This window comes from Glycine soja, chromosome 13 (genome assembly GCF_004193775.1).
Source record: "Glycine soja cultivar W05 chromosome 13, ASM419377v2, whole genome shotgun sequence".
NCBI lineage: Eukaryota > Viridiplantae > Streptophyta > Magnoliopsida > Fabales > Fabaceae > Glycine > Glycine soja.
Genome location: NC_041014.1, coordinates 26831804 through 26850191, shown reverse-complemented (window position 1 = coordinate 26850191; position 18388 = coordinate 26831804). Strand labels below are relative to the sequence as shown.

The following is an 18388-nucleotide window of genomic DNA, read 5'->3' as shown; positions in this document are numbered from 1 at the left end:
TCGTTCTACATGATATGCATTGTACAATGATATCATACAGTTCAACGTTATACTAACCTAAATAGATCTTGTTTTTGTGTTGCGTCTGCAGTAAAAAAAAAGAGAGAGAGAAAAAACTAAAGAAGTTAGTGACAATAAATGAGAGAAATAAAAAATAAAAAAAAGTAAAGAAATTTAGAGAAACCAGATGCAAAGGTCCATGTTCAGTACCTAGTAAATTTAAATTATTTTTCTAATATGTATATACCTCCAATCTCTGGTCTTAAATATAAAATTAATTTTATTTAATTTAATGATTTGACTAAAAAAGAGCTATCTTAAGACAATAAACAAAGCTAACATTTAATAATAATGATAATAAAAGAATGAAGAAGAAATATTAACTTCAGGTGCAAACTGCAAATCCAGATTAATGCTTACTGTAAAATAGGAGAAAAAAAGGACAAATATTAAGGGAGCAATTTTTTTGGTTTTATCGACTCAATCTTAAATACACAAGACCTATGTTATCATATGATACAAAAACACCTCATGAGAACACTATCAAAATTACTTCTGATGTTCAAACATTTTCATTAGTCCCAAATAAAGGTGATCCTTGGGGGTTTGAGTAGGATGATAAAACTGTTTCACCACTACACAAACATCTCCACTGTGCCAACTGCCAACAGTCAATATGAGTCAGCGTATCCCACAAATAACATTATTAGCTAGCATGCACTTAAAGCCAGATAAAACAATAGGTAAGGAGACATGAAAAAGAGTGTTATAACTAGCACAATTGATACTGCCACACAAAAGTCACACTACAGTGTCCTAGCTGTTGGATCTTCATTTATTTGATCACTCAATGCAAAAGTTCAATGACCAAATAGATAGTCTTTTCTTTTTCAAGAAAATAAAGTATGACTAGGTCGATAACATAACAGGCCAAATTTTTGTGACAACAGCATAGGGACAAATTCAATCAAAGTAAAACTCAGCACGAGTATATCAGTATATGTATCCTGTCACAAATATAAATTATCGGTCAAACAAAGTACATGAATTTTCCTTTGATTAATCACAAAGCATAGCACAGGAAATCAAATCAGTAAAAAGAGTAGTTATGGAAAAATATTAGTTTGCAAATTAGGACACTCACACCAAAGATTTTCCTATGAAGATAATTGAAGGAACAACAAGTGCAGCGAAAATGTAAAAAGGCAATGTGAACCTGCTTGAAGAAATTTAGTGAACAATAAGTGACTACAATGAGAAAATATATAAATGTAGTTGCTCTATAATAGGGATATGGTATAATAATCATAATATTTGTATGCATACCTTCAAACCACGAGCCACGTTATGTGCAATATTCATTTGATCTCAATTTCCAAAAATATCACATGTTCTCTTGTCAACACTTGCTTGCTTTAGGAGAAACTTGACAAGCTGTTGCACCAGAATAAAGATATCAATCAAATGAAGGTTTGCTCCAAGAAGGGCATATTTCAGTTTTTAAGTGCCTAGAAAGTGAGAATGGAATTTAAATTTCAATTCAAGATAGCATATTTTAATTTTAAAATACATTTACATGCAAGAAGAACAATAATAGACAGTGAATGCCAACAAAAAATAATTAAATAGTGCATCCAAATCAAATAAAGCTAATTAAATAGATAGATATGCTTGCTTTACTTGAAATTTAAAACCTAACAAGGAGTAGTATTTATAGTAGTAATTAAGATTACGCCAATAGGAAACATATATTGACATGTGGATCAGTGGGTTTGTTATCTTCCTTATCTTCCTATTCCTTCTAGAATTCAGTTTAGTACTAGGCCCCTTATTCCTAGCAAAAGCATAGGAAGAAATAAATCATTACCATCTATCTGCAAAAACCAATTATGATATTATAAAAGCAGATATTACACACTAAAATTTCTATTTGCTAATACTTACCTGCTCTGCTACAATGACATTTTCAAAAGCACTATACAAGCTTTCTTTCGTAATAGCCCCAACAATAAGATTTGGAAGTTGATACTCTACCCTGTGTACACCACACGTACTGATACTAAGCAATAATATTTTGTTGAAATAGGTAGCTCAAAATTTAATAGATAATTAGTGGATTCATTTAAAAATAGTTTCAGAAATATTAAGGATATTCCAAAAATATTGTCCAGGAAGAACAACTTCTGATATATATAACTATTAAGTAGTTCCAAAACACAAATGGCAGGAAAAAAATGAGGAAAGGCTAGAGGCTTTCTTTGACACAAGTTGCAAACTATGGAGTATAACCCAAAAGGTTATCTAAACCATATACAAATACAGACACACATGCATAAACAAATACATTTTAAAGGAACATCTAAATCAGTTTTCAAAGTTTACCTTTTTTTTAAAGAGTAAATTTTATTAGAAGGAAAGAAGGAAATAGGAGGAGAAGAATAAGCCATCCTATGCCATGAAAACTGATTCCAGCATGAATGAGATAAGGTCAGCTGCATCAACACCTCTATCCTGCATCAAATTGGATGATGAAGAACATTAGAAAACAAATGGAAAAAATATTATTAAAAAAAAAGTTAGAGCTACCTCAAAATTAGAGATATATTCTCTGATAATGTACCAAAGCTGTGCATTTGTATCCATCAGCTGTAATTCACAAGGAACAATCTTTATATTTAGGAGAATGCATTATACATTAAATACAATTGGCTTATAAATACTTTGACACATACCAAAAACTGGAAACCACTTTCAGTTAATTTTGGAGCTTCTTTGTCTCTGTATTGGCATATGAGAAAATTATATCGCAGCGGAAGAGGCACGAATCCTCTACATGAGGGCGCGTCGTGCGCAAGGCAGCGAACTCCTTCGACCGGATTTTCCACCACGCGAAGCACACCGGCGTCGCTGCCACGGTACTCTGGCAGTTGTTGCGCTCGGTGCTATCCTCGGTGAACCACGAGGTCCGCTCCGACTTTGAGATTCGTGTCACGGCGCTTCTTGCGGACATCGCCACCGTGAACTCCGCCCGCAGGGCCACGATCAACGGGGAAGGCGGCGGCGCCGTCGTGGACTGGCTGCTCGAGTCAGTGGCGGCGGCGACACCTAGGCGGAGTACGCGAGGGCGTTGGCGTATCTTATTGCGAACCCTAACGTGTCTGCGGCCGTTCTTGGGAGACCTCACGCGGTTCCGAGTCTTCTGAGGTTCATCTTCTCGTCCCAGCAATGGCGGGTTTGGTTGAGTTGCTTGAAGGAGATGGTGGGCTTTTGGGCTCCCGCAGCGCCGCGATGAAGCAGCTGAGGCGACAACAAATGCGTCAATGAGAGAGAGAGTGGTACACTGCCTGATAATGAGAGAAAGCCCTAAATTATATTAATTAAAAATAGTAAGCATTTAAGACGGCTTTTCTCGAAAATCGTCTTTGTTTTGAAGCATTCCAAGGCGGTTTTCAAAAACCGTTTTTAAAATATTACCAATATTTACAAATTTGCCATTGTGATATAAGCAAAAACGGTTTTTTATAACCGACTTAAATAGTGTGTTGTAAAAAATGATATTTTTAGTAGTGCAGGTTATAAATTCAGGATTGGCCAAGGCAATGTCTCTCTGTGGTATGGCAGATGATCTAATTCTGGCATTGTGAATATGATAGGTTGGAGTTTGTGGACCTTAATGATGTGAATATTTATATTAAACATCTTTAGAGGAATGGTGAGTGGCATTGGCAATCTGTCACTATTCTTATCCCATTGTGGCTTAAGTAGGAAGTTGAGAGTTTGTTCATTAATGATATGGTTCTGGATGTGGTTGTTTCGGGCCACTCCTCTGATGAGGTTTATTTTGTTAAATCCTCACAAAGGCCAGGTTACAAAATCTCAGAAAATATAAAGTTCTTTCTTTGGATCACTGCCAATGAAATCATTCCCACTAATCTTTATCGCTTTAACCATCATGTTGCTTTTGATTTTCTTGTAAAAATATTCATATACTGATCTAAACATGCAAATCAATTTAAATGGCATATTTAGATCAAATAGCAGAAATTAAAAATATTATGAGCGTACCTCCAGCCATTGCAAATTGAACGCGAAGCGGCGCACATACGAACCTGAAAGACAGTTTTGTTCTTCCAGACCCTTACTCACTCAGAATAGATGGCGTATTTTTTTTTCTGAATAGAGAAGTGGGTTTGGTGATACAAAACTGAGAGCACTTCATCCTATTTATAGAGTCTGTCCATCACAGAGCTCTCAACTTGTTATTAGAACGTGAGATAGGAAGTTATCAATACGTGAGATAAGAAGTTATTAGTACATGAGATAAAGGATGGGTACGTGATTTGTTACTGAAGGTGGTTGCAAATATATTTGCAAAGATATGGGTTGAATGTGGATGGAAAATGGACCAGATTCAGAAATAACAAAATGTTCCAAAATAAAAATAAATAAAGGACGTGGAACGTGATTTGTTACGTGAGTTTCCAACATTCTCCCACTTGGTCCATTTAACTCAACATCAACCATAACAAGAAACATAATATATGAGTCATGGCGATAGGTCCTCTAATGATGAGTAGTATCTTCCATGTACCACAATATATCAAGTCTCTCAACACTAGCTCTCAACTTAATGAATAAACCATATGTTTATTCTATATCTAAATCGAATGATTTTTCTCGAAATAAATAAATATGTGCACAAAACCGTATGAGAAAATATCTAACTGAATAAGAGTTTCATTGAAAATAACAAATGTACATACAATGAAATTACATCATGGAACCAAGTCTCATTCGTACTACATGATCCTTAAAATTCTTTGGTGGCATGCCTTTAGTTAAAGGATCAGCAATCATCAACTCAGTGTTGACGTGTTCAATGACCACATTCTTTTCTTTTACACGTTCTCTTATGGCTAAGTACTTAATGTCGATGTGCTTACTTCGACTTCCACTTTTGTTATTTTTAGTCATAAACACCGCATCAAAGTTGTCACAATACAACTTTAATGGCCTAGAATAGAGTCCACAACTCTAAGGCCAGATATGAAACTCTTCAACCATACACCATGCGAGGTAGCCTCAAAACAAGAAACGAACTCAGCCTCCATAGTGGAAGTAGCAGTCAAGGTTTGTTTGGCACTTCTCCAAGATACAACTCCACTGGCTAACATAAAAATATAACCAGATGTTGATCTTCGTGAATCAACGCAACCAGCAAAGTCTGAGTTGGAGTAGCCAATCACTTCCGGACAATCAGTTTGTCTGTACATGAGCATGTAATCCTTTGTTCCTTGAAGATATCTCATCACTTTCTTTGCAGCTTTCCAGTGGTCAATACCTGGATTACTTTGATATCTTCCCAAGACTCCAACAGCGAATGCAATATCAGGTCTAGTGCAAACCTGAGCATACATAAGGCTTCCAACTGCTGAAGCATATGGAATATTTTTCATGTGTTCCCGCTCAAAATCATTTTTGGGGCATTGACTCAAACCAAGTTTGTCACCCTTCACAATGGGAGCTACACTTGGTGAACAATCTTTCATATTAAATCTCTCTAAAACTTTGTTGATATAGGTTTCTTGAGACAAGCCTAAAATGCCTCGAGATCTTTCTCTATGGATTTTTATGCCTATGACATAAGATGCCTCTCCCATATCCTTCATATCAAAGTTCTTTGAGAGAAATTGTTTCACCCCATATAGCATACCCTTATCATTAGTCGCAAGCAGAATATCATCTGCCTATAATACAAGGAAACAAATCTTACTCCCACTGACCTTTTGGTATATACAGTGATCCATGACATTCTCTTCAAAGCTAAATGAAGAAATGACCTTATGAAATTTTAAATACCATTGGTGGGGAGCTTGTTTCAATCCATAGATGGACTTATTAAGCTTGCAGACTAAGTACTCACCAACACTAGATAAGAATCCCTCAGGTTGTTTCATGTAAACCTCTTCTTCTAGATCACCATTCAGGAACGTCGTTTTCACATCCATTTGATGCAACTCAAGATCAAAATAAGCTACTAATGCCAAAATTACTCGAAGAGAGTCTTTCTTAGATACAGGGGAAAAGGTCTCTCTGTAATCGATTCCTTCTCTTTGAGTGAATCCTTTAGCAACAAGTCTTGCCTTATGTCTCTCAATGTTTCCTTCTGAGTCTTTCTTTGTTTTGAAGACCCATCTACATCCGATGGCTTTTACACCAACAGGAAACTCAACGAGATCCCAAACTTGGTTAGATGCCATAGAATCCATCTCATCCCTCATAGCATTATACCACAAATTTGATTCCTTAGAACTCATGACTTGTGAAAACGTCTCAGGATCATTTTCGGCTCCAATGTTGTAGTCTGATTCTTGTAGGTACACTACATAATCACTAGGAATTGCTGTCTTTTTTACTCTAGTAGATCTTGTTAATGTTGTTTGGTCATCTTGCTAAGGAACTTGTTCAACTGGTTCTTCACCAGTTTGTTTAATATCATCATGTTGTTCCTCACAAACAACTTGATCTACATGATCACTTTCAACAGCTTGTGGAACTTCAATCACTAGTTGTCTAACACCCATTTTAACTTGAGGGGTGGGAATGACTACCAACCTATTACTTGTCCCAGAAGGTTCAACTTCATAGTGATCCCTTTCAGAAGAAATGTTCTGAAATTGATCACTCCCACTGATCAAGTCATTTTCAAGAAACTTTGCATTCCTTGATTCCACAATCCTAGTGTTGTGGGATGGACAATAGAACCTATACCCTTTAGATGTTTCAGCATATCCAATGAAATACCCAGTAATAGTCTTAGGGTCTAGTTTCTTCTCTTGTGGATTATAAATTCTTACTTCAGACGGGCATCCCCAAATGCGTATATGTCGCAAACTTGGTTTCCAACCCTTGAATAACTCAAAAGGTGTCTTTGAGACAACCTTGGTTGGAACTCGGTTTAATATATACGCAGCTTTCTTAAGAGCATCAATCCACAAAAATTGAGGAAGCTTTACATTACTCCTCATGCTTCTCACCATGTCTAATAAGGTTTGATTTCTTCATTCTGCCACACCATTCTGATTCGGAGAACCAGACATAGTGTATTGGGCAACAATCCCATGTTCTTGAAGAAATTTCGCAAATGAACCTGGTGCTTGTCCATCCTCTGTGTATCTACCATAGTACTCCCCACCTCTATCTGATCTCATGATCTTAATTTGTTTTCCACATTGTTTCTCAACTTCAGCCTTAAAAACTTTAAAGACATCTAAAGCTTCATTCTTAGAATGAAGTAGAGATACATATATCGTGAATAATCATCTATAAAGGTTATGAAGTATTTCAGACTATTTGCATCCATGTCTGGACAACATATGTCTGTATGTATGATTTCTAATAAATTAGAACTCCTCTTTGCACCCTTTTTAGACTTGTTAGTTTGCTTACCCTTAATGCAATCTACATAAGTCTCAAAATCAGCAAAATCCAAAGTACTAAGTACTCCTTCATTTACTAATCGCTTAATTCTCTCAATAGAGATATGTCCTAATCTCCGGTGCCACAACATAGAGGATTCTTCATTCATAATACATCGTTTTAACCCAACAGAAACGTGCATAGAAGTAGCGTCATTTTTCAATTCAATCGAATAAAGACCATCAACCAATTGACCATAACCAATAATTTCATATTTATTTAGTAAATTAAAACCAAAGTCTGTAAAATTAAAATAAAATCCCAAAGGTGCAAGTTTAGAAACAGAAATTAAGTTTTTACAGAAACTAGGAACATAAAAAACTTTCTCCAAATGTAATTTAAAGCCACTACTCAAAACTAAGACGCACGTTCCAATGGCCTCTACATGCGAGCTCATTCTACTCCCTGAGTAGATGCACTGCTCACTTCCCATTGGCTTCCTTAGGCTTTCCATACCCTGCAAGGTATTAGAAACATGGATTGTAGAACCAGAGTCAATCCACCATGTATTATGATTCACATTAATCATATTAGATTCATAACAAACGAAAGACAATGGTGTACCTTTCTTCTCAAACCAACTTTTAAATTTGGGGCAGTCCTTCTTCATGTGTCCTTTCTTTTTACAGAAGAAACACTTTGACTCCTTTTTAATTGTTGGTTGAGTCGGAATCTTTCCTTTATTGGTGCCTACAGACTTCTTCCTATCCTTTCTAGAAGTAGAAGTAGTCAAATTTACCTTCTCACCCTCTTCCATTATCAATCTCTCCTCTTCTTGAACACACATGGTCATCAATTTATTAATAGACCATTTATCCTTATGTGTGTTGTAGGAGATTTTGAAGGGTGTATACTGTTGAGGTAGGGTGCACAAAATGAAATGTACCAAGAAGGATTCAGACATGGTAACTTCCAGGGTTTTCAACTGAGTCACTATGTCCCTTAAGCGCATGATATGTTCACGCACACCCCTCGTTCTAGTAAGCTTAATGGAAGAGAATTGCATAATGAGTGTGCTAGCAAGCGACTTCTCAGAGGTCGTAAATTGTTCATCAATGGCTTTCAACAGATCTCTGACCTTATCATGCTGGTCAACTGAACCCCGGATACTAGCGGATATGTTGGTTTTTATGAACATAACGGAGAGACGATTAGATCTCTCCCACTTTTCATAAAGGTCAACAGCATCAGGTTCGCTAGTTTCAGTAATAGCCGGTGGCTCATCCTTCCTTATAGCATAGTCAATATCCATCCAGCCCAAATGAAGGAGAACTCTTTCCTTTCAAACCTTATAATTATCACCTTTCAAAATGGAAAGGTCACAAGAAATATTCATAGATTGTGAAACTGCAAACAAACACACATGCTCATTAAGAAAATTTGAGACTAAACAAATGTCATGTTTTGCCAATGCAAATCATGTCTCAATATATGAATCTAGTGACACAAAACTTATCTGTGGGCTAAAGTCCTACTCAATTAGATTCATCATGCAACTTTATGATAAAACTATTAAATCATGTTCTTTTCCTTAATTCCTATGGGTAAATTAAGAAATATAATTTAATATTTTATCCTAATTAATCATACAAATATAACAAAATTCCTGTGGGTAGATTTCATCACATTACATATGATTAATCACAATTAATATTTCTAATGTGATTATAAATTTAGCATATAATTTTACTCAATTAAAGATGATGTGGCTATTATCTAATTTAATAAAATTATATTAATCACTTAACATTCAAAAATAATCCTTGTATAAACATACTTAATAATGCAAATGTGCTCAATATTGAATCATAAAAATTACATGTATACCAATTCAAAATAACATTGCATGTATATTCATTCAACATGTAATAAACTTTAAATGATTAAATCCAATTAATACCAGTATTTAACATAATATTGTATGTTCAGCATAACTTAGAGACACACAATTTTAAACAGTTTGTGTATAAATGATTTATCCTTCAGAAGTTATAAATACACATGAACTACACCTAATAAACAATTAAATTGCAATAGCTTAGCGCCAAAGGGAGTCCTTTCATGCTTACAGGGCAAGGGTTCAAAACCAGCCCAAAATGTTTTCGCGTTATCAGTACGTGATTTGTTACTCAAGGTGGTTGCAAATATATTTGCAAAGATATGAGTTGAATGTGGATGAAAAATGGACCGGATTCAGAAATAACAAAATGTTCCAAAATAAAAATAAATAAAGGACGTGGAACGTGATTTGTTACGTGGGCTTCCAGCATATCTTTGTAACAGGTGTATCTCGAGTAAAGAATCCATCTTTATCTAGCTTGGTTGGAGGATATCAATTTTCTTATCTGTGAGTCGGATTCACAGTCAGCTATTAAGATAATTCAGAAAGATGTTCCAGTCTCTCATTTGATGTATCTTCTTGACACCAAGATCAGAAGCTTCATGCAACTTGATTGGAGGACTCTCACTTTTCTAAGCTTCTTGCTGATTCGTTAGGAGTTTTCTTTTGCAGGAAGCATTAGTTCTCTTTTGTTTTTGTTTCTTTGTTCTGTTGTTTCTTTTTAGATGCATAAAAAAAATCATTAAAATATTTATTTTGATTATGAAAATACTGATATTCCTTACCTGGATGATGTTGTTTGTTTCCATTAAATTTGTTATGTTAATGTAATTGAATCTCATGTTTTATGTGTTAAAATGTTAAAGTTAAAAAAATGTCATTTGTACAATAATTCATATAATAATTTGTACAACAATATTTTTTGTGTTTATCTTTTTCTTGCACATCATTTACTACATGTTATACCTTTCAAAATAGGTTAATAAACAAAATAAAGGTGTTTTTCTTCTTCTAAATTGATAAATTGAAATTAGATTCATTTCATTTAGTTCCATTTCATTCTGTTATTTTAAATGACCCATAAATGTTACATTTTATTTCATTTCATCAAGTACAACATAATCATAAGTTTTTCTTAAAAATATTTTATGAGAAAAAAATTATGTATTAGAGTTTTAAACTGTCATCTAATCACAAACAATAGTATATAATATATTTGTTGATTTTTACAATAAAGATCTTAAAAATCATACCAATAATGATTTATGACCGAATAATATTATAAAATTACTTTACAATCAATGCATACTAATTAAACTCATTTTATTTTCTTTGAATGTTGATGATTTTTATTCCTTTATTTTGATATTTTAATATAACAATACACGTGAATGAAGTAAAATGACAAAAACTTTTTTTTTTCTAGCAATTGGAGCAAAACGTGCGAACATGAGTACAATTCAGTTGCCAATGCAATACCTACGGCAGTGCAATGAGCTCAAAGAGGGTTGGTGTCAAAGAAACATCATTCTAATGCAACAATCAGCTAAGATTTTGATTCCAATAGACTACAATCCATTGAAGAAAAAATCTATTCATTAAATTATAATCTTGTTATTAATTAATAGTCCATCGTCATCATCAATTGCTGCTGGCTATGCATTGAATTGAAGACAATCATGTGTACCTTGTAAATCATAGAGTAGGGTTTACTTTCAAACTTTTTACACATGCCAGCCTTCGTTCTTGTTACCGGCCAAGCCTACTTTGGTTTCATCGTTGTCTTTTATCATTTTCCTAACGATAGCCCACAACAATACATTAATGCCACAATATTTCAAGTGACAACTATGTATACGTCCAACAAATGGTAGTATCTTGACTCTACGAATATAAATATTTAATTGAATGATAAAGGATATGGTCTACGAAGAGTTGAAGTTGAAATCTTGAACAAGGAACTAATCGTGGGCTTTTGACTTTATTTGTCTCCTAAAGATTTGATATATACATCTTTTTCAGCCTGTCAATGCAAGCTAATACACTCGTAACAATCCCGAATTGACAATAAGGAAATCCCCCACCTGGTTTGCTTCCCTTCTAATATGATTGCAATGAACATGATCTCCAAGAGCCATAAGCTGCCTAATTTTCTTGACCAAAGCGAAGCATCCTTGATTCTTAACGGCTGAGTGTATCAGATTTAACAGTGATCTTCTTAAACCCTTTATTCCATGTCAAGTGAAGGACCATGAAACATAGCTCATGTGCAAAACTAAATTAAATTTAAATAATGTAACCGTTGAAGTAAATGATATAGTAATACTGGATCCCTAGAGTGTGCTCATGTCATCACTTGACCAGATTGTCACCGGAACATTGGCACAAAACTTGCCCTCTCTAGACATATGGTCCCAGCAAACATCACAACTAGTTCAATCAATCATGACTTGAGGAAGTTGATATTTTTGAAGGGGAAATACCACAAAGCCAGATGATATGTACAGTAAAAGGATTGGGGAGAATGCTACAAAAACAAAAACATTAGTGGTTCAACTTGATAACACGAGATACCCTTTCAAAGAATATGGGGTACATGCTAGGGCTGAACATGATGTCCTCCCTCATCCATTCTGGTGCTACTCTTTCAAATGTACCTAGAGATGAAACATGGTACAGCAGTTCTGCTTCCTCTTCAGGGGATTTGCTAATCCACGATATACTGAAGGAGTAACCTATCATCATTGCAATAAAAGAAACATGTTAACCAAGCAGTTACATATCTACATTCTGCAAAATGTTAAATTGAAAGAATTTTATTTAAAAATTAAAAAATAAGAAATACCTGTAAAAAATACTCTATAAACTGTGACCAAGATCAGTTTGTCAAAGAATGACCCACAAATGAAACAAAGGTCTTACTGAAATAAGAATAAAATAACTGTATTCTGCATAATCAACTAGTGTCCAAAAAATGTGTCACTTTGTGACTTCTTAGCTCAGCCCCATTCTATTACCATTTATCTGTTTGAGGTAGAGATAATGTGCAAACTGCAAAGCATCAACACCCCTTCTCTCGATCTTTTCGCACTGTGTTTTTAGGCTCATTGAGCATCTATGATCTCTATCTGTATCCTGTTTTCATGCAATTTATATTACTATATGTTAAGTTATTCGGTGTCTTACACACTTGATAGGATAAGAGCTAATCATGTTTGTTTCCTTTTCTACTTTTATCTTGCTTATCCTATCTTGACCGACAACCTAGCCATCAAAATTTCAGATATATATCTAGATTGAAACAATATAGCCAAGTATATTTATTATTAATATGCTGACAAACTGTTAACTCAGAAACAAGGTGTAATAAGATTAAGAAATAAGTTACAACCAAAATTATGAATTACCGCTGGATTGATGCAGTGCAGAAAGGCATATTCGTTCGGTTTGATAGTCAATGGATAATTTCATGCCCAGTACATACTCAAAAAGAACTTGAATAAGCCAGTTACCATCATGACCACTTTCCTGTAAATCAATGCCTGTACAACGCATTGAGGATACATAAAACATATTAAAATTCCAACCAAACAGTTCACACACCAAACATGAATAACAATTGCTAACACCAACCTGATTGATGATTAGCCTTTGTACAGCACTCCAGCAGCTTTTTCACAAAAAAATGTCAGCATATAAAGGTGATTACGTTCTCCACCCAAATGAATTAAACGGAATGCATATGTGTGTGCGTGTGTACATTCATATAAATATAAATAAACACATACTTACACTTATATATTCCATTTTTAGGGTTTTAAAAGCTCACCTTACCAGAAGTAGTGTCCTTGCAAATGTTTTCCATTGACTCTCTCTCCACAGAATTACCTTGATCATTTTCAAAAGATATAAACCTTGCTTCTTTCTCCAAAGTATTTTGCCTTGTACGTTTTCTTGTCATTCTTATAGATGAGCTGTTAGAGTTAGCCTTAAACTGACCATCTACAGTCATGATCTTACTGTTATAATTTAAATCATGACATGCTCCTTCCTGGCGAAGCTTCAGCAATTTCTCAACTTCTTCGGCAAGAGCTTCATCTACCGAAAGTTCACACCCAAATCATCAATAGACAAGAAGAATAAATGAATCTGAGATACATTTGGAGACACCAGCATAGAAATAGATGCAACGAAGCATAATCAAACTACAACATTGTATATAGATTCCCACAAAAATTGCAAAGAAAAAGATTAACTAGACAGCTATCATAATGGTAAGCCATAAACCCCTGCTTTCTATTTCAATAAGGAATTTATAAAAAAAATATGAAAAGTAACTAAAACAGTTTCAAACTCAAAGCAATAACTAGAAACTAGGTTGAACCTCAAACTCTTTAGGGAAAAATACAGGTCAAACTCTTTAGGGAAAAATACAGGAAAACATCACGCGATGAGCACAACAAACAAGTTAAAATAATGTAAAAAGTATTGTTTTTGAACAATTACACTCACTATTATTACTAATACCCGTGTGCACCAGAAAAACGATGGAGAGACTCACTTTTGCGGGTTTCCTCAGCCAAAAGCCTCTGATAATCGGCAACCTGGTTGTCTTTGGCAGCCCTGACATTTAAAGTAACACAACAACGTTACATTTGCATAAAAGAGTTATATAAGGTTGGCTTGGTGGTTAAAAGTAGAGGTTGTGGGTTCGAATATTTCCCACTAACAAAGAAAACCAACAAACTAACAACTAACATTTGCCGATTAAGAAAAAAAACATTACATTTGCGTAAAGAAGCAAAAGAAATCAAAGAAGCTTTCCCTTAGAATTAAAAGATGGTTAGAATTTGATTTGTGGGAAACGTAGGTACCTAAGCGAAGCGAGTTCGGTTCTCAAATGATGGACTTGTCCAAGAAGCTCTTCCTTTTCGGTCATCAAGTACTCTATCAACTCTTCCGCAGCTGCAACACTCAAATGTTAAAGAATTGAGGCGCAGCAGAGGAAATAAGGGATGGAGGAGAAGAAGAAGAAAGAAAGAAAGAAAGAAAGGTACCGGACGAGAAGTTTCTGAATTTGAGTTGTTGTTCTTCGTTGAGGTGATCCAAATCAGAGAGTTTGTTAGACTAAAAAGGAGAAAGAAAAAGGGAAAAATGAGTAACAAGGTGTGGTTGGTGATGAAAGAAAGATGAATTGCAGAAGAAAGAAAGAAGAAACCTTGAGTCTGGTGTACTTGTCATAGAGCTTCGTGTACAGAACCTCCATTGCACTGCACTGCACTGGTTTCTTCAATTCAAATTAGGGATCGAATTAATTTGAAGTTTTTTTTAACCAAAGGGGGTTTTATTTGAAACCCGGATACGCACTTCTCTAGAATGGGGCGTAATAACGTCATATTATTATTCAAAATTCTAAATATGATCCCGATCAGATATCATCAATGCCTTCCGGCCACTTTTTCATAGACTAAATTTGTTTGCATTCATGACTTTGTTGGTTCAAGAAAACTTTTCATAACGAGATAGTTGAATTTAGAATTTTTTATTAAATAAATTATTTTCATACATATAAATACAATCACATATTATATTTTGTGTTAATGTTATCACAACATATTATTTGTCATTTTTTATTTTTTTTTCCTATTAGAATAATAATGTCATGTTATCTAACTTCAAAATATATAATCAATTTTGGTTATTTTATTTTGTTGAATATATACTTTTTGTTCCTTTATTTTAAAATTTGATCTCTTTATTTTATAATTTTTATAATTTTTTTTCTTTTTCAAAATAAAAACATTTGATGTTTCTATTTTAAAAAATTTATTTAAATATTTTTTTAGTTCTTATAATTTATTGTTTTTTATTTTTTGTCTTTCCAAAATTATTTTTTATTTTTCATCCTTGCAAATTATGTTTATTTTATTTTTAATCCTTAAAGCATTTTAGATAGCACTTTAGATAGTGAAAAAATATTATCTAAGATGTTATAAAGATGAAAAACAAAACAAACATAATTTGTAATAACTAAAAACAAAACAAAAATTACAAGTATGAAAAGTAAAAAAAATGTTAAATTACAAGGATTAAAAAGATATTTAAGTCTAAAAAAATTTACAATTTTGATCCAATCTTCAATGTTGTATTGTTCTATTTCTTTTATTTCAGTCTAACATATTTCTTTAAAGTACCAAAATGATTTAATTAATTAAAATGTAAGAAATAGAAGCAATAAAATCATACAAAATTAAAAATTAGACCAAAATTGTGAATTTTCTAAAATAAGAAAACAAATACCACCATTATAAAATTAGATTACAGATTTTCTAAAATAAAGAAACTAAATATCTATATTTTAAAATAAATAAACTAAAATTACAGATTGATTAAGATCAAAATTATATTTAAGTTATAATATTACCTCTCTCACCGCTAAAATATAATATAAACTTATTAAAATAATTATTAAATTAGTAAATTAGTAAACATGTATATTATTGAAAGAATAAAAAAAAATAAAACAATATTTTTGTTCTGAGGGAACTAGTACTGATTCTATCAATGCTTCCTTTATCTACTTCACTAGAATTCTACATCGTGTGTCAGAACAAGAGACATACGTGTAAAAACTGTGATGTCCTAAAATTGGACAAAGCAACAACATTAGGGCATCTCCAACCAATAAATACATCAAAGTTTATCTTCTATTTCTTAATTATATTTCACACTTTCATATAATGTCACATTGCATTTTTATATTAAACAACTCAATCAACTTTTTAAACTCACTAAAGTTTTTCAAATGAATCTCATAATATATTTAATTTTTATTATTTTGTTATTGGCTGGGCCACTTTGCAAGAATAGCATCTGCAGCTAGCAACTTTCAATTTGTGTGGGTCCCACACAACATTGCTCTCCAATGGATGAAAACATCACATTCAATTGCTTTTATCATAGAAGTTAGATTTAGGCCATCTCCGGCGGTAGAATCGTAGAGTTGCTTAAACCCAAGAAGAAATCGTTTCATTTTTTTTTTTCTCCGTTGGAGGTGGTTCAGGTGGCAAAATGAGTATCTTAAAATTAAGTACCGCATCTTATGTAAGAAACAATTGCTTAGGAATTAAAAACTAATTTATTTACACCTACAAGCATCATCAAGTGCAAAGAAGAGGAAAATGTTATGCACATGTGGGACTTCTTCAAAGAAACTCTCCATTGGAGAAAAACACAAGCTCCATTGGACCCACCAAAAATTAATAAGAAACGCAGGTAAGCTCCTACCACAGGAGATGCCCTTAGCAACTCCAAGTGTATGAGAGATGAGTACTTGTTTGAGGTTATTCTGGGGTATTTCAAGAGAAGCATATGAAACTTAAGGAAGTGTTTGATAAAAAGCAATGAAAATGAGTGTAAAATAATGAAAAGAGATAAAAGCGAGTGTAAAATAATGAAAAGAGATAAAAGCGAGTGAAAAAATATTAGAAAGTGAAGTTTGTGTTGATTGAGATGAAAGAAAATGTAAAAGAGATAAAAAAAAATGAATCAAAGTAGTAAGTAAAGAACAAAAAGAAAAGGTTAAAAAAATAGAAATGAAACAAATGTTCATTTTACCTCATTAATTACATAGGTTTCCTATTCATTAGGTGACAATTTAATTTTAGAATTATGCTATTAGATGAAATTGCATAATCAATTATGCAATTTCATCTAACAATGTAACCGATTATGTTATAAGCACAATTGACCATTAGGTGACAATTTAATTTTATAATTATGCTATTAGATGAAATTGCATAATTGATTATGCAATTTCATCTAACCATGTAATCGATTATATTATAAGCATAATTGATTATGTTGTAAACCTCAGATCAACTCTATCCCAATTTTGAACGATTCAGTTAATATATAATTGATTATGCTAACAAGAAAACCAATTATGTAACCAACCCAACAAAAAAATGTTTAAATCCAAAATTATACCTAATCAACTATGCTATAAACATAATTGATTATGTTAGCAACACGAGATCAACTCTATCAAATTCAAAAGTTTCATTGGCTTGCATAACCAATTATGTGAATAGAATATTTGAATATGTAGAGATTAAAATGTTCAATTTCAATGACACAAGATTTTCAATGATCACCTAATCGACTATACTATAAGCATAATTGATATGTTAGTAACTCAAGACCAACACTATCATATTCAAAAGTTTTAATGACACAAGATTTTTTGAGAGAATTTTGAAATGACGTCACTTTTTCTAACCAACCAACACAATTTACTCTCTTTCATCTCATTTTGGGATGAAAGTTTTACCCCATGAGACCACATCTTTTTTTTTAAATTGCATTACACATTCATCCCAAACAAACAACCACCAAACAACTTTCACCCCTAAAACACCTCAATTCAATTGCATCTTAAATTCATCCCCTTAAACCAAACACATCCTTAGATAATTCTTCATCATGAGCTTTTCACGTCTTGTCAAAACCACATGATATGACAATTGTCTTTCATATGTAGACTAATGTTTGTATTACAATTTTTTTTATAACAAAAGTCCAGATGAATTGGGTCCTAGGAGCTTTACCAACATCAGGACAAGATTCAAGGTTCAAAAAATACTTATAAAATACTCATCAACCAGATCATCACATGTAATTATGTGTCATGTAATTATGTGTAATTCATCAGTACTTCTGGTACTGATCTGATATTATTAATAATATATATCTATGTTTGCCTTCCAAAAAAAAAAAACCAGATCATCACATCAGCAACAGGAATCGAACCCACATCCCTTTTGAGATGAGTCTGGACCAACCTTTGTTGTTGGTTGTTTGTATTACAAGTTGCAAGTAATGCAGTTGATGTTCGAAAGTAAACTGACCAAATGGAAATGATTGTCACGAATGTGTAACGCAAAACTAACGAATAGGTGGGAACTGGGAACCGTTGATTTAATATGCATATCCTACTGTTTAGAAATATCTAACGCAACCACAAACACTAAGCACTTTCAGTATCTGGATAGAAATATTAACCTACAG

The 18388-nt window shown here is 33.3% G+C and overlaps 1 protein-coding gene across 2 annotated transcripts; it reads right to left on the bottom strand.

The window, feature by feature from the left end:
• Window positions 1–11197: 11197 nt before the first annotated feature.
• LOC114380851 lies at window positions 11198–14778 on the bottom strand. Of its 2 annotated transcripts, XR_003659876.1 has the most exons (9): window positions 14538–14778; window positions 14377–14446; window positions 14194–14284; window positions 13881–13942; window positions 13149–13417; window positions 12953–12989; window positions 12727–12861; window positions 12165–12454; window positions 11938–12054 (listed from the first exon to the last, which is right to left on the bottom strand). XR_003659876.1 is itself a non-coding variant. In XM_028339935.1 (8 exons), exons 1-8 carry the CDS (start codon window positions 14583–14585, stop codon window positions 11864–11866), a joined length of 903 nt encoding a protein of 300 aa, XP_028195736.1. In that variant the 5' UTR covers window positions 14586–14775; the 3' UTR covers window positions 11198–11863. The 2 variants fall into 2 exon arrangements, 1 of the variants encoding a protein (XP_028195736.1); XM_028339935.1 differs by lacking the exon at window positions 12165–12454 and having other exon boundaries at window positions 11198–12054; window positions 14538–14775.
• Window positions 14779–18388: the final 3610 nt, after the last annotated feature.